The sequence below is a fragment of the Zootoca vivipara genome, chromosome 5 (genome assembly GCF_965207765.1).
Source record: "Zootoca vivipara chromosome 5, rZooViv2.hap1.1, whole genome shotgun sequence".
NCBI classification, from domain to species: domain Eukaryota; kingdom Metazoa; phylum Chordata; class Lepidosauria; order Squamata; family Lacertidae; genus Zootoca; species Zootoca vivipara.
In genome coordinates, this window is record NC_142588.1 from 78,020,785 (window position 1) to 78,048,669 (window position 27,885).

Sequence of the window (27,885 nt, forward strand, 5' to 3'; positions counted from 1 at the left end):
AAAAACAGAAGAATACAAATATGTTATGTCATAATTGCTTTTACTTGGCCTGAGGGAGGAAGGAATGAAAAAAATGGATATTTTAAAATTAACCATCTATTCCTATTCTTGAAGAAGAAAGGGGAGCATTCAAAAATAACTTCCCATCTAAGGCAGGGACAGCTAATCATTGACTTTTCTTTGGAACACACACACACACACACAAACAATTATCAGATCAGAAAACACAGAGAGAATTAACATGCCAGGCCTGCAACATATACATAAATCATTTTATTTGTATGCCACCTTTCCACTGTTCAAATCATGTTCAAGGTGGCTTACAATCATCACTTAGATTTGTATAACTTTTTGGTAATTTTCAGTGTCACAATGTGTTTAGAATAATGAGTTTGCCTTATTTCCCCCTTTCCAATTTCTCTGGTTATTTAGACCCATGTTACACAATAATGTGAGAAAAGCCTGCAGGATAAGGCAAGAACACATCTAGGTCAGCCTTCTTACAAGCAGGACCTAACTGCAACAGCACTCTCCTGCATTTCCAGCTACTGGTATTCAGAAACATACTGCCTCCCACCATAGAGTTACAACAGGTAAAGGTAAAAGATAAAGGACCCCGAGACAGTTAAGTCCAGTCAAAGGCAACTATGAGGTGCGGCGTTCATCTTGCTTTCGAGCCAAGGGAGCCGGCGCTTGTCAATAGACAGCTTTCCAGGTCATGTGGCCAGCACGACTAAACCGCTTCTGGCGCAACGGAACACCGTGACAGAAACCAGAGCACACGGAAATGCTGTTTACCTTCCCGCCACAGCGGTACCTATCTACTTGCACTGGTGTGCTTTCAAACTGCTAGGCTGGCAGGAGCAGGGACAGAGCAATGGGAGCTCACCCCATCCCAGGGATTTGAATTGCCAACCTTCTGATCGGTAAGCCCAGGAGGCTCAGTGGTTTAGATACAGCTCCAGCTGCGGTACAACATAGTCATCATGGCTGGTAGTCATTTATAGCCTTATCCTCCATAAATTTATTTAATCCTCTTTTAAAGTGACATTGGTGGCCATCACTGCTGCTTGTGGGAGCACATTCCTTAGTTTAACCATGTAAAGAAGTACTTGTGTGAAGAAATCTTTTGTATGGCCTGACTCTTCCAACATTCAGCATCCTTGGATGTCCCCAAGTTCTATTACTACAAGACAGGGAGAAAAATATTTCTGTACCCACTTTCTCTACACTGTGTGTAATTTCGTACACTTTATCTCACCTGCCTTTTCTCTAAACTGTCCCAAATGTTGTAACCTCCATTCCCTTGATAATTTTTTTTGGCCTTTTCTAAACCTTCTCCAGGTCTACAATTTCCTTTTTGAGGTGATGTAACAGTATTCCAAATGTGGTTGCATTGTGTTCAAAATAAGCCGTCTCTCTCATTACCCACTTTTCTAGCATTCCATTTTCCTATAGGCTCTTTTCCAAGGTTTTCTGATACCACAAATCCACAAAAATAGGTACATCCTATCGGAGAGCCCTATTATTATGGCAACAGTTTCTTACTACCTTTGGCATCATGAGCAGTTTTCTACTGGAGTTAAAGGGTTGATTTTGTTCCTGTCCCAACTGGTTCTTTATCTAGTTCAAACCTTGGTATACTGATCAACGTAATTTTTAAAAAATATGGTTTGTTAAAATGTTTTGAAATGATCGAAGAACTCCCTCTAGTGGATTCCTAAAGACACGGTCTCCTGCCAACCTAGCAGTTCGAAAGCACCTCAAAGTGCAAGTAGATAAATAGGTAGCACTCCGGCGGGAAGGTAAACAGCATTTCTGTGCGCTGCTCTGGTTTCGCCAGAAGCAGCTTTGTCATGCTGGCCACATGACCTGGAAGCTGTATGCTGGCTCCCTCGGCCAATAAAGCGAGATGAGCACCACAACCCCAGAGTCGTCCGCGACTGGACCTAGTGTGCAAATACACATGCGTGGGTTTTCCAGCTGAAATTGTAATTGCATCCAGGTTAAGTAAAATGTAACATTAATACCTTGCAGTATGAAAGGCTTAGAACGTGGCTAGATGCTAATCTTCTTTAAATTCACAAAATCCTTTACCTGAAGCGTTGATGGCTTTTAGCCGTTTGTTACAAAGCTCATCTTCTGAAAGACTGGTGCTGGATTTTCGTCGTCTCGTGCCTAAGGAATACATGTCAAAGGACATAGTTTCAAAATATGTAAGTTGTTGTGCTTTCTAAATAAGGATATGTGGGCTTGAATCTAAGCCACAGAGGGAGGAAAGGGAAATCAGCAACTTGTGCACTAACAATAAGAGTACTGCCTAGTCATGTAGTGGAATCCTGAAGAACTAAGCAAATATATTTAACATTGCAAATATGCTTTGACAGTCCCACTGGAAACTTCTGCACAAGTCATAAGTCAATTGGGAGCTGTACATTGTACAGGAAAAGTTCCCAGCTGATTGTTTCATGCATACTGGTTTATAATAACTTACCGTTAGTGGATCTTTTCTGCTTATTGTTATTCTGGTTATGTAGGATCCAGTCACCTGTTAAATGGAAATGTTTTCAAAAGAAAATTAAGGCCTGCTGTATCGTGTAATTGGCAGTGCAAACGAATATGCCACAATTCTCACAAAGAATAAGTATTCATCTGTTCCCCCGCTTCTCAGTAAAGCACAAATAAAATAAATCAAATGACTTTTTTTACAATTATCTTTGCTGTGTGGCTTTTAGCCACAAAAGAAGCTGCATCTCACTGATTGTATTATAAGTAAATGACAAGTTATTCATTTATTTTTAAATCCCATTATTTTAAAAAAATGAATGCCAGACCTTAAAAGTAGCACACTCTGCAAACCCAAACAGAAGGTCGTGTAGGGCTTTTGGAGGACATTCAAAACCATTTGGTCACATGGCATCAGAAAAAAATCAGGTGGTCAGTGTTCCTACCCCTAGAGCAGGCATGTCAAACCTGCGGCCCTCCAGATGTTTTGGACTACAATTCCCATCTTCCCCAACCACTGGTCCTGCTAGCTAGGGATCATGGGAGTTGTAGGCCAAAACATCTGGAGGGCCGCAGGTTTGACATGCCTGCCCTAGAGACTGCCTTGTGCAGCTTGGTATGTTTAGCATAGCATGCAAGTAATTATGGGAGGGGAACCATAGGAGCTGTCCATCCTGAACAGCATGCTAATTAACATATGAAGCTGGTGGGACCTATCACCTGGAGATTTGGATTTGAAGAGAAGCATCATCATATGTGTAAATTCAGTAATTTGAAAATGCATCGTCCATAGGTCATGTGCTAGTCCATAGTATTCATCATAGCTGCCAAGTTATCCCTTTTTTAAAGGGATTTTCCCTTATGCTGAATAGGCTTCCTCGTGAGAAAAGGGAAAACTTGGCAGCTATGGTATTCATGGTGAACTGTTTTGATAGCTTTGGATCAGGAACCCCCAACCTGCGGCCCTCCAGATGTTTTGGCCTACAACTCCCATGATCCCTAGCTAACAGGACCAGTGGTCAGGAATGATGGGAACTGTAGTCCAAAACATCTGGAGGGCCGAAGGTTGGGGATGCCTGCTTTGGATAGTAGCGATTTCAGAAAAATAGGAAACTGGAAGCTTGCTTTTGACTGAAAATGGATTCTGTTTGGGGAATTAAATGGTGTGGTAATAACTGCCATTGCATGAGAACCAAATGACAGTGAAAGTGCTTTTGGCTCCACTCATGCTACATCTTTCAACTACTGAAGGAGTAAACAGAATGCTGGAGCATGAGTGTCAATATGGCCAATGATTGTATAGATTCATTTAAATTTACAGTGGTACCTCTGGTTGCGAACGGGGTCCATTCCGGAGGCCCGTTCGCAACGTGAAAAGCCCGCAACCTGAAGCGCCGTATCTGCGCAGGTGCGTGGCATGATTTGGTGCTTGTGTGCATGCACGAAGTGTGATTTAGCACTACTGCGCATGCGCGAGCGGTGAAACACGGAAGAAACTCTTTCCGGTACTTCCGGGTCGCCGCGGAACACAACCTGAAAAAACTAACATGAAGCAAACCTGCCTTGCCTCACCCCCTCCGGCCCTGGGACTCCTCATAAGGAAGCTGTGCCTGGAGGAAGAACTGTGAGGGGAGAGACTCCATCAGGCAAGGCCTCTTTCCACCTGCCTTGCCTCGCCCCCTCCGGCCCTGGGACTCCTCATAAGGAAGCTGTGCCTGGAGGAAGAACTGTGAGGGGAGAGACTCCATCAGGCAAGGCCTCCTTCCACCTACCTTGCCTCACCCTCCAGTCTCTATTTTTCAATTTGTATTGTATTGTTTTATGCACTGTGGCTTGCTGTTGTTTTATTGATTATTGTTTTGAAATTATTTATTGTAAATGTCAAGAGTGGGTTTCTGTTTAATTTTCATATGCTGATATTATTCTATACTATTTTAATGATTGTTGAACGTTACATTATTTGATTGCTTATTTTAAAGCTATGTTTTATTATCATATTTGTGTATTGCATTAGATTGTTATAAGGTTGTTTTGTATTTTATGAGATTCTGTTTCTTCAGCTTGTAAACCGCTTTGAGTATTGTTTGATAGAAAGGCGGTATACAAATTAAAAGTGATGATGATGATGATGAACATGAGGTATGACTGTATATACACTGGTACCTTGGTTCTCAAACTTAATCCGTTCCGGGAGTCCGTTCGACTCCTGAAACCATTTGACAGCTAAGGTGCAGCTTCCGATTGGCTGCAGGAGTTTCCTGCACTCACGTGGAAGCCATGTTGGATGTTCGGCTTCCGAAAAATGTTTGCAAACTGAAACAATTACTTCTGGGCATGTGGTATTCGGGAGCCTATTTGTTTGGGAGCCAAGCCATTTGAGTACTAAGGTACCGCTGTATCTATACCAGCGTTTCTCAACCGCTGTTCCGCGGCACAGTACTGTGCCGCCCGATGCTGGCTGGTGTGCTGCGACGCCTGGCGGCCGCCAATTTATCACAAGGCATTCCTCCCTGCAGGGAAAGAAAACAGGAGCAGCTTACTCGCATGTAAGCGGCTGCCGCTTGCTTTCCGTGCAGGAAGAGGGGACACGCGGGGCTTTCCTCCCTGCAGGGAAAGAATGCAGCAGCTGCTTACTCGCATGTAAGCAGCTACGGCTTTCTTTCAGGCCAGGAAGAGGGGATGCACGGGGCTTTTCTCCCTCACGGAGCTTTCCTCCCTCCTCCCTCGCGGAGCTTTCCAGCTTTCCTCCCTCCTCCCTCCTCCCTCCTCCGTGCAGGGAAATAATGCGGCACCCGTTTACGCTCGTGGAAGCAACTGCCGCTTTATTTCCCTGCAGCTTCTTTCTTTCTCTCCCCACCCCCACTCGCCTCGGTGCCTGGAACAATAGAGTGCGAGTGGAGCCGGCTCTGGGCTGCGCTCCCTTCCCTTCTCCCTCTCTCCACCTCTCCTCCCCTCCCTCTGAATGAAATCTACCTTAGCATGCCTGCAAGTAAGTGCATTTAAACATCTGTGCATTTAAGCACTGTTGTCTCTCTTTTGGCTTCATTTACTGGTATTTAAAAAGCGGGGAGAGGAAGAGATACAGAATAAATTACAGTCATAATTATATAGTCAATATAGGGCGGCACAGAGTTAAATTTTTTAACTTTTTTAATGGTGGTGTGCCTCGTGATTTTTTTCATGGAACAAGTGTGCCGTGGCCCAAAAAAGGTTGAGAAACTGATCTATATATATATATATATATATATATATATATATATATATATATGTAAAAATCGTGAAAATGCGTGTTCCACTTTTCTCTGTAACCGCTTGACCGATCGTCCTGAAATTTTGACACAACGATCCAGGCCACTCCCCGAGCGTTGTTAGGAAAAAAAATCCCTCAAATTTCACACCCAGGCAGGTAGAAATCTGCTTTTTCACAAAGTAAAACAGCGCCCTCAAGTGGAATTCCTCCCACAGTACACCCCCTCCCTTCCTGTGAAATCTACACCACACCCACAAACCAAATAATGACATCATCAACCAAGCAACTGAAACCACCAAGGCGGTGGCTCTATACACATTTACTTGGGAGTGGTACATGAGACTGAACTGCAAATCAGGTTATTTGTTCGCTTTTAAAAATTATACCCCGCTTTCTACCACATCTGAAAAATGCAAATAAGAATAACAACAATGTGCAATATACAAAAACTGAAACAGATTTAAACATCAGTTAAGTCCCAAATAAATCAAACACTGTTAAGTGCACATACTATGTACAGTGGTACCTCGACTTACGAACAACTCAACAACCGAATTTTCCGACTTACGAATGGGGCTAATGGCCACACGCTTATGAATGTCTCAACATCCAAAAGGAAACCGCGACAGTTTTAGATAGGGATTTTTTGACTTACAAATTTTTAGATAGGGTTGCTTCGACTTACGAATGTTTCCGTTTCCAATGCATTCCTATGGGAAATCGTGTTTCCAATGGCGTTTTTCAACTTACGAATTTTTCAGAACGGATTAAATTTGTAAGTCGAGGCACCACTGTACTGAATTGTGTATAAGGAAAACTCACATTCTCGCAGCTTTGCTTTCCACACAGTTTCTTCTGACTCTACATCCATCAAAGATAACACAAGTTCTGTTGGATGTTCTAAATATACCTCAAAGAAATGTTTCTGCGCTAGGGTAGAGTCATCAACAAACTCCATTTCCTAGAAAGTGAATATCAGAATATTGAAAACCCATTTGTCAAAGCAAAAAGTTTGTTCTCCTAGCTAAGCTTTTATATAATGCATGTATGCGATGTCACAAAGTGTCAGGAAAACTGCACAAATGACAATATCACCATCTTTTAGACAAGGACATGTATCTTGGCAATTCGATTATAGAAGAATAAGGAACATACCTCAGGGTTTATGTCAGCTTCTGGGTCACTAATTAATTTGTATTTCTTCCCAACTTGGAGTAATTTATGACAAGGGGGTTTCTCAATTTTAATGAATCTATTGGAAGAGCGCTGTATGGTTTTTGAGACATCCTAAAATTAAAACAGATCTTTTTTTAAAAAAAATCACAATTGCCCAACTCAAGGAATCAAAGACTTACCTAGACTTGTTGGAGATTTTGTCTATACGTATATTAAACTTCTTTCATCTACTGAGAAATTGTGGTTCCCTCCCTCGCTTTCTAACAAATTAAATGCAACAATCGTGATTCTTACGACAATTACCAGGATTGTCCAAGCAATTACCAAGCAATTTCTGCAGTACTCAATTGAATGTCCTGCTGTAGCAACTAGAACCCTGATGGGTCTCCTGGCTGCACACACTAGAGTTTCCAGCTCACTGGAAAAAAACAGGTTTTTGAGATCTGGGGCTCTAGCTGCCAGACAGGAGGGGCTGAAAGACAGCCTTCTTTCCTCATCCAGTGTCCAATTGAACCCAGTGTTCCTATAGGCTCTGCCCTCAGGGATCTGCAGGTTCCACCTTGTCCTACAAGCCTTCACCTCCTGAACGGCCACCAGGTTCTTCTCACTTGCTAGAATTTTTTATTTCATGAGTTGACAGCTCCAGTGGACACTGGAATACAGGAAAATACCATGCTGGCAGCAAAGAAACTGATTTAGACATCACCCAAAAGTTGATCTTACCTTTATAAACGAGCTGTTGTTGCCGGCTACATACACATGGAATTTCAAGGAAGGGTGATCGTTGACAACTTTGTATAAAATAACAACCCCGTGGTAACACACTGGATCGTATTTCTCAATAACTGGGCCAACAGGGGACAGGGAGCTCACGCGCCATTTGACATGTGTGGTTGAGTGATCAGCAGAACGCTCAAATTCTGGACCATTGCTTTTGAAATGGAACACGTTGAAGGTCATATCAGAGGAATGGTCTGCAGAGAAACATCAAACGCTTTTTAACGCTTCCTAAAAGCAGAGTAAGTGCCCTAGCAGATAGACGAATATGTTTAAATTCACTGAGCAAGTCTTACCATTCAGGCAGAGGGCGTGTGGAAACTGAATGGAAGTGAGAACAGAGGGTGATTTGCACTTGACATCAAATATGGGGCCCACGACAATCCAGGGATCTTTAAGGTAAGCAGCATACTTGGTCCAAGACAAAAGGGAATACTCAATGACTGAGGCTTTGGTTACTTCGAAGATCAACCCCGTGATTGTACACTGATAAATTCCTTCGCCGTCCAAGTTCAACCTGCGTAGGTGACACATAAAGTGTAGTTTTCAGTACATGATGCAGCATAATTTGCGACAAATAGGGATAACATATGCATGTGCTTCCTCTGCATTTTCTTGACTTTCCAAATACATGTGAAAAATACATTTATATAACTCCGATTTTATCACAGCTGTTCCCCCTACAAACAGGATGCTGACTCCTTTGCAGACTTTCCTGATCCAAACAAAACGCTGGCTTGAGAGGTGAACTTTTTCTTTTTAAAAAAAGGATGAATATGACCTTAGTGTCAACCAATATTTATTTATTTATTTGTAAGGTGAAGAAATGGAGGCAGTGAGAGATTTTACTTTCTTGGGTTCCATTATCACTGCAGATGGTGACAGCAGTCCCAAAATTAAAAGACGCCTGCTTCTTGGGAGAAAAGCAATGACAAACCTAGACAGCATCTTAAAAAGCAGAGACATCACCTTGCCGGCAAAGGTCCGTATAGTTAAAGCTATGGTTTTCCCAGTAGTGATGTATAGAAGTGAGAGCTGGACCATAAAGAAGGCTGATCGCCGAAGAATTGATGCTTTTGAATTATGGTGCTGGAGGAGACTCTTGAGAGTCCCATGGAGTGCAAGAAGATCAAACCTATCCATTCTTAAGGAAATCAGCCCTGAATGCTCACTGGAAGGACAGATCCTGAAGCTGAGGCTCCAATACTTTGGCTACCAGCCACAGCAGATCCACCTCCGCTGCTGATTCAGGCCTGACCTGGTAGCAGAGAGCAGGGGGACAGTGGGCGGCAGCTTTCCTGCCCCTCTCCTACCCTGAACTGTGGCAGGGTGCCGCTCCAGGCAGCGCGGGCATACGCTCCACTGCTACACCCAAGAAGCCCTCTCAACAGAAGCTCCATGCAAGGACTTGGCCTTGCACAACAGGGCTTCCTCTCATGTGCCCTCCAAAATTTGCTCTGGGGAGGGGTCAGGGGAACCCCCAGAACAGCACACAGGCACGGGGAGAAAGGAGGATTGCTTCGTTTGGAAAGCTGTTGTGCTTGCAGAGACAGAACGACTGGAAGAATGCAACATTTATTTCCACCCTGTAGGTCCCATTCTGCTCTTTCACTTCCTTTACTGCACAATAGTAGACAAGTGTGCATGCGGATTTGCCAAATATATGTCTGTGTACTGTGTAATCATGCAAAAAAATAAAAATACAGAGACATTTTTTGGGATGTAATTTTCAATTATATTGACCAAAACTTACCAGAAGCGTCCTCTAGAAAGCTTTCTGGGAACTACTTGTTCATGCTGGTTCTTTATATTAAAAAAGAATAAAAATGGGAAAAGCAAATTAGTAGGACATTAGTATTAGATTTGAAACAACTTTTAACACTAGTCCATATCTGGATTTAAAAAAACCAAACCACCTACTTGTGGGATCTTGCAGCGTTCACAGTGTCGATGGATATTAACCTCTAAATTGAAAGAGAGAGAAGTTTCTTAAACTGAAAATAGTTTACATTGTCAGATACATGTGTGTGTGTTTTTCTGTTATGATTTTTATTGAGTATAAATTGTACATATACATATATTCTTGATTTCTCTACAGCATAAATTCTTAAATCAATACATTATACATCTTCCCATACAAATCTTTTTCCACCTGTGACTTCACTGCAGTTATCCTTTTACAGATCTTTTTCTTTTCTTACTTTGTTCATTACTCTATTTAATTTAATTCTCCCAATTCTTTCTCTTTCCATTATACTCTTTACAAGATTTAGTCAAAACATAACTAGGATATAGCTTGAGAACAATGTTTTCATGTAATCTCTTACACATAGCCAATCTTTTTTGGCTTTTTGTGTGGGTTAGCCTCTAATTACCTCCGTCATTCTTGCTAACTCTAAATATTCACAAAATTTGTAAATTGCCACTCTTCCTTTGTTGGAACTCTATCCCCTTTCCAGTTCTTTGCTATTAGCATTCTCGCTGCCGTTGTGGTGTATAAAAATGCTTTCTTTCTTTTCCTCGGGGACGTTGATATTCATAATTCCCAAGAGGAAGAAGGGGGTCAACTTAAATTTTAAAAAGTTTGAGGAAATTAGACAGTTATGCACAGGTTGTTTTCAGTACCATTAATTGAATTGAATTGAATGAGCCTTTGACTGTGTCGACCACAGCAAACTATGGCAAGTTCTTAAAGAAATGGGAGTGCCTGATCACCTCATCTGTCTCCTGAGAAATCTCTATGTGGGACAAGAAGCTACAGTTAGAACTGGATATGGAAAAACTGAGTGGTTCAAAATTGGGAAAGGAGTACGACAAGGTTGTATATTGTCTCCCTGCTTATTTAACTTATATGCAGAATTCATCATGCGAAAGGCTGGACTAGATGAATCCCAAGCCGGAATTAAGATTGCCGGAAGAAATATCAACAACCTCAGATATGCAGATGACACAACCTTGATGGCAGAAAGCGAGGAGGAATTAAAGAACCTTTTAATGAGGGTGAAAGAGGAGAGCGCAAAATATGGTCTGAAGCTCAACATCAAAAAAACCAAGATCATGGCCACTGGTCCCATCACCTCCTGGCAAATAGAAGGGGAAGAAATGGAGGCAGTGAGAGATTTTACCTTCTTGGGCTCCTTGATCACTGCAGATGGTGACAGCAGTCACGAAATTAAAAGACGCCTGCTTCTTGGGAGAAAAGCAATGACAAACCTAGACAGCATCTTAAAAAGCAGAGACATCACCTTGCCGACAAAGGTCCGTATAGTTAAAGCTATGGTTTTCCCAGTAGTGATGTATGGAAGTGAGAGCTGCACCATAAAGAAGGCTGATCGCCGAAGAATTAATGCTTTTGAATTATGCTGCTGGAGGAGACTCTTGAGAGTCCCATGGACTGCAAGAAGATCAAACCTATCCATTCTTAAGGAAATCAGCCCTGAGTGCTCCCTGGAAGGACAGATCGTGAAGCTGAGGCTCCAATACTTTGGCCACCTCATGAGAAGAGAAGACTCCCTGGAAAAGACCCTGATGTTGGGAAAGATGGAGGGCACAAGGAGGAGGAGACGACAGAGGACGAGATGGCTGGACAGTGTTCTTGAAGCTACAAACATGAGTTTGACCAAACTGCGGGAGGCAGTGCAAGACAGGAGTGCCTGGCGTGCTCTGGTCCATGGGGTCACGAAGAGTCGGACACGACTAAACAACAACAATTGAATGAGGTGCTTAAATCAGACATTAAAATTGGGTTCCAAAAAGAAATCTCAGAAATAGAAAAAGAATTACTACAAAATAATAGGAAATTGTTATCAAAGACTTACAAAGTATTATTGGATTGGAAGGTAAAAGATGAGGAGATAAAAGAGGCAATGGTAAAATGGGGAATGGATTTTGGTTAACCAATACAGATGGAACACTGGGAAAGGTTCTGGCAAAAGGATATCAAGTTCACGGCATGTTACACAATTAAAGAGAATTATTTAAAAATGTATATGACCCCTAGTAAACTGGAAAAAAATTATAAACCGAAATCAAAGAAATGCTGGAGGCATAACAATGAGGAGGGAACGATGTTACATATGTGGTGGGGGTATAACAAAATTTTAAAAATTTGGAACCCTGTCTACGGTGAATTGAAAAAATGCTTAAAATCACATTCGAGGAAAAAACAGAAGCCTTCCTCCTGTCAGAAACATGTTATTCTTAAAGAAAAGTATTATACCTGATTCAACACAATGCAACGGTGGTTCTTCTTTCATTTTCAGTTCCTGATCTATAAACAAAACAAAAAAAAATCTGCATCTTTGATTTGTTTCTGTACATCTTTATTTGGAATGAATCATAAACTGAAGCAAGACTTCTCTGCAGATATCTAAAGATGACATTTTGAAAGCCGTGGCTATTTGAAGGCTCCTTTGGTTTTAAAATTCATATTTTATCACATTGCACTTTTTATTCATCATACATCTTTCAACATTCTCGGCAAAAAAACTTTTCAAATCTGCTTGTGCCACAGGGATGAAGCTACACTTCGCCCAGCTTCACTATTCATATTTGATAATACTGTATAGCACTTCTTCTTGCAGCATTACTATTAGTATATATTGTCTTTTCCCCTAATGAGCCTGGCATCATTAATTACACCTCACCAGGCTAAAGTAAGTACATCTGCTCATCTAAGCTGGCTGTGAGTCCTGGAAGACCTGCTGCTGCCTCGCAGGCCTTTTTCGACATGGCCTGGGAGGGGAGGGCCCAGATTGACTCCAGCTACAAAAGCTGAGGCTGCTGAAGAGGCCAGAGACTCTATTGGTCAGGCTTCCTCAACCTCGGCCCTCCAGGTGTTCTTGGCCTACAACTCCCATGATCCCTAGCTAGCAGGACCATTGGTCAGGGATGATGGGAATTGTAGTCTCAAAATCTCTGGAGGTCCGAGGTTCAGGAAGCCCTCTCTTGGTTGTCTTTTTGTGGAGACCCATCTCATTGAACATGAGCATCCACAGCCCCCGCCATGAACCACTATCGGCAGGATTTGCAGCTACAGCAGCAGATATGTTCTATGCTTATGAGAATATTTTATTCTTTTGCTAGTTATGCTGTTTCAGATGTGCCTCTTATATTTGTAATGCTTTCTTTTGAAATGTTTAACACAATGGGGTTTTTTTGTTATCTTTGCTCTGCTAAATGTGCATTCTGCAATTGACCTCCCCTGTAGTGTTTGTTTTTTTTAAAAAAGGTTTACAATATTTTAGTTTCCTGTCAATTATGTTTGAATGAATGTTAATTGTCTTTACAGTCATACCTCGGGTTGCGAATGGGATCCGTGCGGGAGGCACATTCGCAACACGTGTGATGCGATTCAGCGCTTCTGTGCATGACGTCATTTTGCACTTCTGCTCATGACCGAGCGCCGAAACCCGGAAGTAACCTGTTCCGGTATTTCCGGGTTCGGTGCGGAGCGCAACCTGAAAATGCATAACCCGCAACCAAGGTATGACTGTAAATGTATACTTTATATTTGACTTTCTTCAGTAATGCTTTATTCTGGGAGGGGGGGGGGTTATTTGATACTTGTTATCAAAGACTTACAAAGTATTATAGCTAAGGATAAAATTTTAAAAAGCACTCACTTGGTTCATTTAGATCTGCCTCATCTGTATCTGTAAAAGAAAAGGCCTCATTATACATAAACTGCAGTGTCCATTTGTTTAAAATATAAATAAGTGCAGGGATATTAACAACAAAATACATTCGCCAGTTACCGTGAGGAGCCATTTCCTCCCATTGTTTTCCTGATCATCCTGTTTTGCCACATTTGTTGCCAATTTCCAAGCATATTTATGGCCTGCTGTTGCTGTGACTACCAGCTAAACACCAATATTTAACAGATACAATGTTGCGTTTGCCCTCTTTACCCCTTTTTATGTTTTATTGTAATTTTATTGGTGTGAGCCGCCCTGAGCCCGGTTTTGACTGGGGAGGGCGGGGTATAAATAAAAATTTATTATTATTATTATTATTATTATTATTATTATTATTATTATTATTATTATTTTCTCTTTACTGATAAATAGCCACGCACACACAAAATGCAGCACAGGAATGCCCAGTGAAAGGCAAGCAGGTGGCTTAAATTCATATCTGGTGGCTGTCATTTCAATAATTTAAGGAGCATTTTAAAGAGACATTAAGGAAATATAAACAAGTGTGATCTACAACAAAGTGTTGCAGCATGGGGTGCTTCCTCCAAGGTTACAGCCAGCCAGGTAGCTGCTGTTGTCTGGCATCTTCCATTCCATTTCTCTCCCCCTCCCCCTCCCCCCGTAGGGGATTGTGTGGCAGGGGTGTCATTGGGCAATTGTGGGGGGGAGTGTTCTTCCCTTGGGGTTCCCTCCGACCTTTAATACGTCCCTCTCAGATGTGAATGGTGCTGTTTTGGCTATATAAAGATTCACACTAGAAAATAAATTTGCTGTTAATATATAGAATAGGTATGATTCAATTACTGACCAGACTTGCTTTCAGAGCTGCTTTCCGAGTCACTTTGGGAACTGTCGTTACCTTGATGAAATGAAAATGTATTTAGCCATGGCATGGCAATTTTGAAACAATACTAATACTAATAATTTTTTATTTATACCCCGCCCGTCTGGCTGTGTTTCCTCAGCCACTCTGGGCAGCTCCCAACAGAACATTAAAAACAGAATAAAACATCAAACATTAAAAACTTCCCTAAACAGGGCTGCCTTCAGATGTCTTCTAAATGTCGGATAGTTGTTTATTTCCTTGACAACTAATGGGAGAGCATTCCACAGGGCGGGTGCCACTACCGAGAAGGCCCTCTGCCTGGTTTTAAAGTGCCCTTCTATTAGAGGAAAGCCCCTTCTACTCAAGGAATAATTCATTTTTCTTAACTAGCAGAAGAATGGCACGTGTGAAAAGTAACCATAAATTCAAATGAGCTCTTCCGTTCGCACAGGTTTTTCTGTAAAACTTTGCAGTTGGTACTTCCAGGAGGCTGGGGAAGAGACTGACTATCATTGGCCTCTCTAACATTTGCCTTTTGCTGCTGCAAGCAAGGATACCAGCTGTTATGTCATCTAGCCTAGTGAGAGGACCACCTCCCCTCTGAGCTGTCTTTAAGCCAGGCTCCTTGCAGTGCAGGAAGCCCAGTATCAGTGTCAGTTAACTCTTGCTTTGCTTTGTATTTATGTACTTACTGTAAATCTACTGTTGGTTGTTGTTGTTGTTTTGTAATATTGAAATTATTCTGTGTTTGTTCAACTTTTTAGATTATTGGTAGCATTTTCTAACTACTTCCATTAAAACGCTCATGTATTTGAGATATCATTATGAGCATATTTACCCAAGTTGTTTTCCTGAGCAGAGTCTTCATCTTTAGAACTGCCACTATCTGTTTTGAGGAGATAAAATATCAGTTGGGGATTCAGCATTCAGTATCTTCCCCCACCTTTTCCCAAACAGGAGGGAATGAATGAAGTTTAGAACACAGACTCGTGGGCCAGTTGTGTAAGACTGGAAATGATTCCAGCTCAATGTTTGTAACCCTGTATCTTGAAGCCTGTGTGGCAGCAGTCAGTGGTCTTCTGCTCTCTCTGTGGACCTCACCGCTTCTCTGGAACTTAGACAGTTGGGCCCATTTGTCCATCTAGCTTTCCCATCATCTGCCACTTGGTCTTTTTAACTGGAGTGCTAAGGCAAGAGTGGGGAACTTTTCACTCTCCAGACATTGCTGAACTACAGCTTCTAGCAGCCCCAGGAAAATATCGGCAATACCCAGTGATTATGTGAGTTGTAGTTCAGCAACTGTTAAGGTGCTGTTAAGGTGCTACACCCAATATGCCAGCAAGTTTGGGAAACTCAGCAATGGCCAGAGGATTGGAGAAGATCAGTCTACATCCCAATTCCAAAGAAGGGCAGTGCCAAAGAATGCTCCAACTACCGCACAATTGCGCTCATTTCACATGCTAGCAAGGTTATGCTTAAAATTCTACAAGGCAGGCTTAGGCAGTATGTGGACCGAGAACTCCCAGAAGTGCAAGCTGGATTTCGAAGGGGCAGAGGAACCAGAGACCAAATAGCAAACATGCGCTGGATTATGGAGAAAGCTAGAGAGTTCCAGAAAAACGTCTACTTCTGCTTCATTGACTATGCAAAAGACTTTGACTGTGTCGACCACTGCAAACTATGGCAAGTTCTTAAAGAAATGGGAGTGCCTGATCACCTCATCTGTCTCCTGAGAAATCTCTATGTGGGACAAGAAGCTACAGTTAGAACTGGATATGGAACAACTGATTGGTTCAAAATTGGGAAAGGAGTACGACAAGGTTGTATATTGTCTCCCTGCTTATTTAATTTATATGCAGAATTCATCATGCGAAAGGCTGGACTAGATGAATCCCAAGCCGGAATTAAGATTGCCGGAAGAAATATCAACAACCTCAGATATGCAGATGACACAACCTTGATGGCAGAAAGTGAGGAGGAATTAAAGAACCTTTTAATGAGGGTGAAAGAGGAGAGCGCAAAATATGGTCTGAAGCTCAACATCAAAAAAACCAAGATCATGGCCACTGGTCCCATCACCTCCTGGCAAATAGAAGGGGAAGAAATGGAGGCAGTGAGAGATTTTACTTTCTTGGGCTCCTTGATCACTGCAGATGGTGACAGCAGTCACGAAATTAAAAGACGCCTGCTTCTTGGGAGAAAAGCAATGACAAACCTAGACAGCATCTTAAAAAGCAGAGACATCACCTTGCCGACAAAGGTCCTTATAGTTAAAGCTATGGTTTTCCCAGTAGTGATGTATAGAAGTGAGAGCTGGACCATGAAGAAGGCTGATCGCCGAAGAATTGATGCTTTTGAATTATGGTGCTGGAGGAGACTCTTGAGAGTCCCATGGACTGCAAGAAGATCAAACCTATCCATTCTTAAGGAAATCAGCCCTGAGTGCTCACTGGAAGGACAGATCGTGAAGCTGAGGCTCCAATACTTTGGCCACCTCATGAGAAGAGAAGAATCCTTGGAAAAGACCTTGATGTTGGGAAAGATGGAGGGCACTAGGAGAAGGGGACAACAGAGGACGAGATGGTTGGACAGTGTTCTCGAAGCTACGAACATGAGTTTGACCAAACTGCGGGAGGCAGTGGAAGACAGGAGTGCCTGGCGTGCTATGGTCCATGGGGTCACGAAGATTCGGACACGACTAAACGACTAAACAACAAGTTCAGCAACACCTGGAGGGCAAAATGTTCCCCACACCTATGCTAGGGGCTGAAACTGGCATGCAAAGCATGTATTCTTATCACTGACATATGGTCCCAGCACATATTGCTGGGTCCCATAAGCCCAATTTTGTAACCTTCATTCCTGGATATTCTCATTCTCTCTTGCTGCTACTTACTCCTGAGAAGGAAGAGGAAGGGAGGGGGAGGAAGAGGAGGAAGAGGAGTTTGGATTTGATATCCCACTTTATCACTACCCGAAGGAGTCTCGAAGTGGCTAACATTCTCCTTTCCCTTCCTCCCCCACAACAAACACTCTGTGATGTGAGTGGGGCTGAGAGACTTCAGAGAAGTGTGACTAGCCCAAGGTCATCCAGCAGCTGCATGTGGAGGAGCGGAGACGCGAACCCGGTTCCCCAGATTACGAGTCTACTGCTCTTAACCACTACACCACACTGAGACTCTTAGGCTCTTAGCATCTTGCTTTGGTATGATTAACTGCTTATTACAAAAATATTTTTTTCATGTGTGCATTGTAAGCCTGCAAGTGTCTTCATTTTATTCTGTGTATAGCGCTTAATTGCTGTAGGCACTCTAGAAATGGATAATAACCATAATAATAGCCAGAGCTACTTATGCCATTGAAGAGCATTGAAGAGCCATTGAACAGTCTTTGTAACACTGGAGAGTCTATACCTGCAATGGATTGTTGACTCTTAATGGCTGGGAAGAAGAGATTAAAGTTTTTAAAGTTTCTTTTCAGTACAACAGCTGAATCACAAATGGGTGGGCTTTGCCCCCATCCCCAAAATAATTGCAGTCGCAGACCTTTAAGCAAGTACCTTCCATTTATAAGAATTAGCTGATCAAGGCATCGTTCCTTTTTGCTAAAAAAGCTATTGGCTACTCCCAACCCTGCCCTTGGAATAATTCTGCTGCTGAAGGCAACATTCAAATGAAAGCTAAAGGGAAAGAACCTGGGCCTGAGTAATTGTTACGCAACACAGTAATTAGCCTCAAGGCATATCCTTAGTGTTTTCAGGAGGAAGTCAACTTGGCTATTATTCTGCAATGCACAGTAGTAACCTGATATGTGATTAGCTCATCTTTTAGTTTAGTACCAGTACATATTAAGCTTGGGTCTTAATCCTTGCTAAATCCTTGTAATCTTTGTCTATGTAAAGTAAAAGGGCAATCAATATTTTTAATTTGTTTGTTTGCTTGCTTGTCTGTTTCAATAGTGTACATGCCACCCTGTCATTTTTTCCCCCCAGAGCAGCGCACATAATCAGAAAACAATAGAAAAACAGCAAGGCAGCATTACAATTGGACAACATATGTTGTTAGCTCCAGTTACAACCCAGGTGTATTTTAGCTGCCATACTTTTCAAACTTCTGCTGCAGCAACTGTAATTTATAGCAGCTTCATGCATGTATGCATCTATTAACTGTTCTAACAAAGAAGAAAAACATTTTTAAGGCGGCCCAAAGACTACATCTTAAAAGTAAGTCATTGCTTTTTTAAAAGCAGAGTTTCAGTATTTTGTGCATAATTCTATTTAAACATTCACATATTACTTTGGAAATAGTACAGGATGGAAAATATTAAAAATGGAAGCTGCAAAAATTGCCATGAACTGGAATTAAACTTATCTAAATTGACACTTACTTCTGAGAAAGCATGCATAAGATTGGGCTGCAATCCTATATCTATTTACCTAGGAGTCAATTCCAGGGAAATGGGATTCAGAATAGTCATGTATAGAATTGCACTGTAAACCATGGTTTCAGACAGGGAATATTCACAGGCATGCCGGGCATTGAAACCTGTGACTCCTGCATGCAAAGCAGATGCTCTACCACTGAGCTACAGCCTCTCCTCCATTAGAATCAAGCCACAACTAATATAAATGTTTCTTGTTTAAAAGGCAGTGGTGACTTTTTAAAGTTCCAATGAAGCATCAATGTAAAATGTTGACCACAAATCCACTGTTTGCAATCATGGGACCATTAACTTCAGAAGTACCGGTATTACTTCAGGATTACTAACAGGATTACTATAGAACAGGATGTCTCAAAAATTACTGCTTAATTTCAAATACATTTATAAGAATACGTAACAGAGCTCTGCAGGAAGAACAACAGTGATAAAACATTAGAAAAACAAAATAAAACGTTTCAGAGACATTTAATACAACCATGCTATTACATGATCCACATCTATTTCAATAGAATTAATGATTCTTTAAAACAAATCTACTGGGAGGGGGGGAATGGTAGGCTTTCAAAAATTAGTTACCTTTATCTTCCAAAGCTGAAACTTCAGATTCACTGGAAAATAAAGAACACGTAACCATTTTTATTTTTATTTTTGTTACTGCAGAACTAAAATATGAGCTCTCCTATAGCATTTTTGAAGCATTAAATAATTGTTCAACTGAATCACAAACATAATAGTGAATGCATTCATTCATTCATTAACCATTTATGTGTTGCCCATAACATAAAGCTATACTGTAACAACCAGATTAACGAGAGAAGTCTATGAATAAGTTGTCTGTTTAGGAGAGTGAACGTGCAAGATTCTTATATTTACTACCCCTTATCCCCTCCACAGCTCTGTTTCTGCGCTAGCATGACTAGAACAGGGAGTCAAAGCTCAGCAGCATCAATACAAGGCTTTGTACATCTCCTGCTGTTTGAGGAATCAGTGTGCGACAGGGGCCTGCCCTTGAGGCCTGGTGAAGTGACGCCTCAGGCAACAGGGTCCACCAGGGCAGCAGATCCCAGTGTTGATCTTTCTTTCTCCCTCTCCCTGAGTTCCACTATAGATCTTCCCCGACCGTCCTTCTTTCCTGATGGAGAAGGAGGCGCCATTTTGGGGCGCCAGGACTCTGCCTCCAACAGAGCAAGTCTCTCTCTCTCTCACCCTACCAACTCTCTCTAAGCTGACAGCCACTTCACCCTCCTCCAAATGAGTAGGAATAAATAATGTCAAATTTATAAGATTTCTGTAATCATTTAAACCAGGATTGTGACTGTACTGGGATGCTACTTAAATATTCTGGTTCAGCTTTCATGGTGCAGATACCACTGGCAAAAATGCTGGTGTAGATATACTCTGAGCCAGAGTGTAAACATTACCCCCCCCCCCACACACACACACCTCCCCGAATGGCCGCATCCATACTATTCCTTCAGCAAACCTGTATTTTATTTTTTTAAGGGAAAGGATCAACTTACACCGGCATAAGCCCTCAAATATTGGTGTTCTGAGGAAGTGGCAGGGATGCGATCAGGCAAGGGCTAACTCTGTTTAGCTCTGTCACATGACCTGGCAGCCCAGCATAACACAAAAACTGTGCTGTAGATCAAGCTCTATTTTAAAGGCTTGCGTTCCCTCTGCCAGGCATAGACCAGCTTAGCCAGCTGTAGCCCCACTCCTGAACGGAGTCTCGATATGCCATATGTACTTTAAGCCAGTTCCCATTCTTAGAATTACTTCCTTAATATGCTGCCTAATCCTGTTAATTGTGGCTTTTTTAAGTTGCTGTTTTTATTTCAGTGTGCCTTTTCTTCCACATCTCTACACATTTAAACATGCGCTGCATCTTGGGTTTCTGTTGCTCGTGCCTGAAGTTTTATCACCAAGTCATTTTGGGTTTTGCAACAAAACAGCCACTGCAACTGGGGGGGAAAGAGCTATCTAACCACAAAACAGACACAGAGAAATTGTATTTTCTTCCCTAGGAAACCAGAGAAGAAAACAGTAGTGAAGAGGAAGGCAGAAGAAGACCTGTCATTTTGAGTGTCCTTGTTTGTCTGTTTTCTCCAAAACATCAATAAGCATTATAGCACTGATTAAAAAGGAAACAATGAAACCTTTGTCATAACTTGTAATTCTCTCAAAATGCGTTGTCACTAATATTAAATGTTGCCATTTTATGCATATGTTCATGCAGGTCGCAATTTTAAACTAAAGGTATATACAGTATCTAGTTTTGTAGTTCTGTGCATGGTTTCCTGCTGATACTTATTCAGGTGGGGGGGGCAGATTACACAATATCAATCCATTGCATACTGTTATTGTGAACCATCCATTAAATAAAAGTGTTGGATATAAAAATACACAGTCACAGCCTCAGAAGAACAAAATTAAGAGCTGACAATCAGAGAATGTTTAAGACATACAGCTCTACGATATTCAGGTAAATTGCTGTTCAGATATACTGGCTTCTCAAGAGGATTAGACAAATTGATGGAGGGTACAACTCTCAGTGGCTACTAGTCATGATGGCTATACTCTGCCTCCACGGTCAAAGACAAGTATGTTTCTGAATGCCCGTTGCTGGAAACTGGGGGAAGGTATAGTGCTCTTGTGAATGGGACCTGCTTGCTGGTTTCCCATAGGCGTCTTGTTGGCTTTTCATTATCAGCTTTGCATTCTTGTTATTTAAAAAGCGCACCTAGACGTTCTGTTGCTGTGCGCACAAACTAGCATTAAGGTGCCATTTAGCTCCTACACATCTCAGTTTCCTAACACTGCTAGGGAAACAATAAGCATCAGAAAAACTGATAGCTGGTCACATTGACCTGAAAGTCTGACAGTCAATTCCATGAACCTTTTGATACTTGTGACTAAGCTTTGCCATCTGCAAATAATGAAACAAACTTAGGAGTGCCTTGCACACTTTGTTTTCCTTCTATGCCAGTTAACTGTTTATGTGACTGCTTGCATGAGATAACAAATGAAAGGTATGCGTGCACCAGAATTATGGTTGCATTGTGTTTGAATTTCATTTCTCTCTCCGCCCCCCACCCCCCAATATTTTAATTCATTATAAATTAACACCATTTTACAACACTGCAAAATATTTATTCAAATTATTTATCCTCCTGGACAACAGTGTTTCGCAGACCACAGATCTGTCTACAAATTAATCCAGAAATAATAAAAACAAACAAAAAAGGATGCTGTTGATTGTTGTTCGTTTTTCTATTGTCCCACAGCTTTCAGAACCAACTGCTTAGGGTGGTGTTCAACTATGTTTTTGTCAGAGGAGACCCACTGAAATGAATGAACCCGATTACATTAGGTGCATTAGTTCTAATGAGTATACTCTGAGTAAGGCTCAGTTGAATACAATCTGAAGGGATCTATCCTACGTATGGGAAGCCAGCACAATCTACAACTACATAAGTAATTTAATAAACAAAAATGATAATGAATAAACTTTACTGTCAATATGGAAGTGTTCATCAAGACTGCTCTTGCACAAAACCTCTGTATCAAATAAACAGAAGAGGCTACAAGGGTAGGGTCAAAAACTGGCAGATAAGATGGGAAGCTCTATGGCAATATCGGCCAGGGTGAGCAGATCTCCAGCTCAACTGGCTGTTTCCCAGCTCAGCTGCGGTTCTGTGGCTCAGCTAGTGATATGAAGCTGGCTGAGCTGAGTTTGGTATAAGTCCCAAAAGAGAGGCATTCCAGCAGCATGGTGGAGGTAGGACCATAAATGTTCCTAGGCCCATTCAGCACAGTCACATGATCTGGCAACCTGGTGGAGAACACTATTTTTTTGCCTCTGCCAGGTTTAGGCAAAGCAGCAGCACTACTGCTGAACCAGGTTTAGGTCTGTGATCACTTTATGTCTGCTTGCTTTTCACCAGCTTCTTGTGCATAGGATTGCTTCCAAAGTGAGATAACACTGAGGTATGTGGTTTGAAACCTGAGTTGTCAGCCCTCTGTGTATTATAAAGAGATACACAGAATGACATGCTTGATAATGACCTAACTCTGACTCACAGCAGTATCTATTGATTTTATGAGGATCATAAATGTAAAAGAAGCAGTAAGCTTTTAATCTTTCCAGCTGGAGAGGGAAAACTAGAGGCCTAAAACACCCACAAAAAAGAACAGGCCCCAAATTACTGGGGGCCGGGGGGGAGTTTCAGAGCACAAACCTATTCGTGCTTTTTTAAATTGCTAAGGAACAACTTCTTTCTGCACAATTAAAACCCTTTCTTAGCATTCAAAAATTGGAAAATTACAGAAAGCAACACCCTGTAAAACCAATTAATGAGGCCATGAAAAGCTCAATGTGTTTTTGATAAGAATCTTTGTCAGGGGCAATGAGGTACAGGTGAAACTCGGAAAATTAGAATATCTTCGAAAAGTGTTTTATTTCAGTACAGTAATGCAACTTAAAAGGTGAAACCAATATATGAGATAGATGCATGACATGCAAAGCAAGATATGCCAAGCCTTTATTTGTTGTAATTGTAATTAATTATCATTAGGCGGGTCAATTATAAATGGAATGTAATTAATGAAATGTAATAGCAATGTTTATTTTTATATTATTGTAACTATTTGTTTTATTACTGTGGAATTTCCAAAAGAAAGCATTTGTAAAAATTAAAAGAAAAAGAAAAAACAATAAGTTGCATTACTGAAATAAATGCACTTTTTGACAATATTCTAATTTTCCGAGTTTCACCTGTATATGTTTTTGTATAATCTCCTCAGACTTTTCTCTAGAAGTAATTCTCTCTGAATGGGTGCTTGGCTGAGCATCCTTGTGTCAGATGGATGTGGCCGTCTTTTTCTCACTGTTTTTACAACTTGTCTCTAGAATTTTCTGTCTCTGACAAGGTAGCAAAAGTGATCACTCTATGAGACAAAACAGGGTGTGAAACTTGCCTACAACCAGGTACATTCAGATGTAACCTCGAGCCATTTATTTAGCGATCCTTGCATAACCAATCCTCAGGCTCCTCCCCATAATTCAAGATTCCCAGCAAATCCAGTCCCAAACCAAATGCTTGACCAAATTACATTTGAGATTGGCTCAAACCATGGTTCATGATCTTTGTTTAACTGCAAACCATTGTTTATTTTGTTCAAGTGCACCAGCAAAGAATGCAAGATTTGAAATAGAGTGGCACATCAGGTGAGCAGGGATGAGAAGAGGGCTTGTTTTTTTATATATTTATTTCAGCAATTGATGTACCACTTAAAACCATAACACACCATGCCATGCACAATTTTACACACTTCTGTCTTAGGACTCAGCTACATTCGTAATGGATGCGGGTGGCACTGTGGGTTAAACCACAGAGCCTAGGGCTTGCCGATCAGAAGGTTGGCCATTCGAATCCCCGCGACAGGGTGAGCTCCCGTTGCTCGGTCCCAGCTCCTGCCAACCTAGCAGTTCAAAAGCACGTCAGTTCAAAAGCCACATGACCCGGATGCCAGCTCCCTCGGCCAATAACGCGAGATGAGCGCCTCAACCCCAGAGTTGGTCACGACTGGACCTAATGGTCAGGGGTCCCTTTACCTTTACCTTACATTCGTAAATATAAAGCGCTTTATATGCGTTATAACACTGTGACACCAGATGGCACTGTGAAGTCCCTTTTTTGCCAACAGTATTTTCCTGTATGAAGTTTACAATTCATTTAACTGAATTGCTTCTTTGATGTGTCTAGATCCAGCCTTACTCACCCTTTCTCTGAAATATAGCAGCAGAACAAAGGATATAATAGTGCTATACAGTATTTAAGCAGTATTTCCTGTCTCATACCCACCATTTGTTTATATTTCTTCTGTTCTGCTTATTAGTAATATTGAAAGTATCACTCTTCTCATGCAATACATCTCAGCTGCTTGAATTAAAAGTTGCAGAATGTGTGGATCAAAAAATTTACAGACCTAGAACCAGGGCAGTCTCAAGCAGGTCGGGCGCCCTGGCGCTGAGGGGCGGAGATCACTCCGGCACCCCCGCCCTCGCAGGGCGCAGCATGGTTTCCGTGCGGCTTTGCCGGACAGCGCTCCGCCTACCGGCTCGGCCCCCGACGCCACCAGGACTCTACCTAGAGCCGGCCCTGCCTAGAACATAGGTCTAGCCTAAGAAACAGTGTATGTTCTTTTTGGGGGTGGGGGAGCAGGGAAAGAGATGTTGCCTTCAGCTGAAAAGCGTCCTGACTGCTGGTAAGGACCTATTTATTTACTTGCACCTTAAGTGCTAAGTCTGAAGCTGTAAAAAGAATTTCTCTAAAGGAAGGCGCTATAGTATTCCAATATTCTCCTACAGTATTAAGTATTTCCTTTACCTTTACTGCTGATGCACCTATAATTGGAGATTATAGTTAAGAATACTTAGTATTTAAGTAGCACATTTCAAGTTCTTAAAGTAGTTCCTGTGCAGGTGGACAAGCTACCCCAGAAGGAGCACGACATGTCCCCCCCCCCCCCCGTCAGAGGTACTACCCCTCCCCTAAGACCCAGCTTTGCAAATACTGTGCAAATGACTACTTCCATTTGTTTATCCTGAATCTCCCGCTAATTGGCTTCTTCATGAAAGGGAGAAACTTCTCCCCATCCAATTTCCCTACACAATGCATAATTTTATGCATCTCTATCCTGCTCCTACCTTTCTTGCCTTTTTTACCCCCTAGGGCGCCCCCAAACTTTGCAACCTTTCTGCAGAGAGATCATCTTGGGTAACTTTTTCTACCTATTATCCAGCTCTACAATATCCATTTTGAGGTGCAGTGGATCAGAATGGCGCCTACCATTCCGGCAGATGGGGTCACATCCTGGATTTGTTATAAAGCTCCTTCCAGCAGCACCTTAGAGACCAACTAAGTTTCTCATTGGTATGAACTTTCATGTGCATGCACATCTAAAGAAGTGTGCACGCACACGAAAGCTTAGTTGGTCTCTAAGGTGCTGCTGGAAGGAATTTTTTTGTTTTGTTTCGACTACGTCAGACCAACACGCCTATCTACCTGTAACTTGTTATAAAGCTGTTACACAGCACCTATGCAGCTTTGCTTCTGATCCCTTTTCCTAAAGGATCGCCAACATCATTTCACTTTTCCTACAGGATATGCACATGGATATGTGATGTCGAGATTTCTTTGTCCCTGTGCGGGTCCCTTGGCACTTAACTTACACCTCAACACGCTTAGAATCATAGATTAGCAGTACCACAGAATCATAGAGTTGGAAGGACCCCCGAGGATCCTCTAATCAGTGCCAGGGGATCGAACACGCAACCTTGCTGTTCTCAGCACCAGGCTCTAACCAACTGAGCTATCCAGACTCTGGTTATCATGTCACTCGCCATTCCCCCTGGCGAGCTCTTCTGTATTCCATTTCGGTTTTACTACCCTACCCTCGGTTTGACTACCAGTCAGCAAACGCGGCCCTCTCCCCGTGCCCAGCCCTGCCTCTGGCTCATAGAAAAACAAGGCGAAATCACCGGCCCCGGGGTCCATCATTGCGCGCAGCCTTCGTCTCCATCTTCCACTCTGTCTCTCCCAAAGCCGCTTCAAAGGCGCGCGCGCCCCTCCAGCGCCTTCCCTTAGGAGAAAGAGACGCGCCCAGCGGCTGTGGGGAGAGGGGAGCCCTCGAGCATGGGGGGGGCTTCCCCTGCCTCCGTCAAGAAGAGGGAAAGGCACAAAGAACCACAGAACACCGCTCCTCGAGCGAAGGGATGGATTCGATTCATGTCCCCCACCCCTCATTTCCACCATCCTTGGCGACCGTGTGGAAACGTTCCCGCCATCCTCCTTCCCCAACCGTGCCAGGACTTAATTATCCTCCTCGGCTTACGCAATGGCGTCCTTCATTGTTGTTGTTGTTATCGCGCTGAGCGCCGCGTGCTCCCTCCGCCGCCACGTCCAGGCGCCGGAGACGCGAGGAAGCGCGCGCGCGCTCCAAGCCGCTCTTCTCGCTCGCGGGGTGAGCGACCTTTGGCGCCGAAACGAGCGAGCGAGGGCTCGGCGCTGGTGCTGCCACTCGAGCCTAGCAGAGGTACCCTCGCCTCTTCGCCGCCGCCCGCTTCCCGCGCGCTGGGCCCCGACCTCACCTGGCCTGCACCTGCTGCCCGCACTCCTGGCCGCTGGTCATTGTGCACGGAGGCGAGCCGCTGGGGGGAAACGCGGATGAGGATGAGCTGCGAGGCAACGCGGCCGGAGGGTGGGGGGCGGGCGAGGACGCATCCGGAGGGGAAGTGGCGGTTGCAGCAGCAGCAGCAGCCCAAGCAGGTCGAAGCCCATCCCCGCGCGTTGGCTTGGCAACCGAGAGGCAATTATCGAAATGGCGCGAAATCCCGAGAGGGCAGGGAAGCCGTGCGCGGTTTACCCCGCGCTTAGCCTTAGCTCCGAAAGGTGTTGTGTGAGGTCCTCCTCAGTTCAGATATGAAACGAGGGCAGCCTTTTTCCTTCTTCAAGCCGAGCATCTGGGCTTCTCGACCCGATTTAGCTACCGTAGGCTATTCCGAGGCTCTTAGTTGTTGTTACAAAATAAAAAAGCCACAGTGAAGAGGAGAACGTCCCTGAGCTCGGGGAGAGTGTGTTTCTCCACACCACAAAAGCAACCCGCACAGCTTTAGAGTTAACACAGAATTATAGAGTTGGAAGGGACACCCAAGGGTCATCTAGCCCAACCCCCTGTAATGCAGGAATCTCGTGACTGTTATTGCACCTTGCTTGCTTGTTTGTTTTTGTCTGCAGGGCTCTCCTGTCCTTAACAACATCATGCAATGCAAGAAGCTCAATTATATCATATATGACCGATGGCCATCCAACCTTTTATTGCAAGGTGCATGGTCCGCTTTGAGTCTCATTAATTTCAAGAGATGATTTAAGCATGTCCTTCCCCTCTGTCATTGAAATCAATGGGACTGAGAAGTACATAAGCAGCATACTTTTCAGCTTTAGTCAACTGAACATGAGGTCATTTGGAACGCGATCAGTAGAACCCTGGTTCTCGAAAAGAGCATAGTTGCATACACAATGAATTAATGCCATCTCAAATAGGTTTTTAAGAAAGTGCCCCAATAATTCAGATTCCAAGGATGAAGAAACTCATTCATCAACCTTTGAAATGACATTCCAATGAAGTTGCGATTCTATGGCCTGACTCAG

At 42.8% G+C, this 27,885-nt stretch overlaps 1 protein-coding gene across 5 annotated transcripts in view; it reads right to left on the reverse strand.

Moving 5' to 3' along the window:
- The window catches only part of LOC118093934 (NACHT, LRR and PYD domains-containing protein 1a-like), a 30,930-nt gene extending 3,913 nt beyond the window's left edge, over positions 1 to 27,017 (reverse strand). Inside the window, exons 1-14 of one of the 5 annotated variants that reach the window (XM_060274426.2) lie at positions 26,826 to 27,017; positions 19,247 to 19,278; positions 15,069 to 15,116; positions 14,213 to 14,263; positions 13,333 to 13,362; positions 11,928 to 11,978; positions 9,629 to 9,672; positions 9,462 to 9,511; positions 8,005 to 8,225; positions 7,655 to 7,905; positions 6,911 to 7,042; positions 6,578 to 6,716; positions 2,495 to 2,548; positions 2,098 to 2,178 (exon numbers count right to left, since the gene is read on the reverse strand). In XM_060274426.2, the coding sequence (XP_060130409.2) occupies positions 2,098 to 2,178; positions 2,495 to 2,548; positions 6,578 to 6,716; positions 6,911 to 7,042; positions 7,655 to 7,905; positions 8,005 to 8,225; positions 9,462 to 9,511; positions 9,629 to 9,672; positions 11,928 to 11,978; positions 13,333 to 13,362; positions 14,213 to 14,263; positions 15,069 to 15,116; positions 19,247 to 19,278; positions 26,826 to 26,866 (1,225 nt within the window). In that variant the 5' untranslated portion in view covers positions 26,867 to 27,017. Of the gene's footprint in view, positions 1 to 2,097; positions 2,179 to 2,494; positions 2,549 to 6,577; positions 6,717 to 6,910; positions 7,043 to 7,654; positions 7,906 to 8,004; positions 8,226 to 9,461; positions 9,512 to 9,628; positions 9,673 to 11,927; positions 11,979 to 13,332; positions 13,363 to 14,212; positions 14,264 to 15,068; positions 15,117 to 19,246; positions 19,279 to 26,569; positions 26,707 to 26,825 lie in introns of those variants that run through there. The other 4 variants (XM_060274423.2, XM_060274424.2, XM_088669146.1 and 1 more) reach the window with 4 other exon arrangements.
- Positions 27,018 to 27,885: the final 868 nt, after the last annotated feature.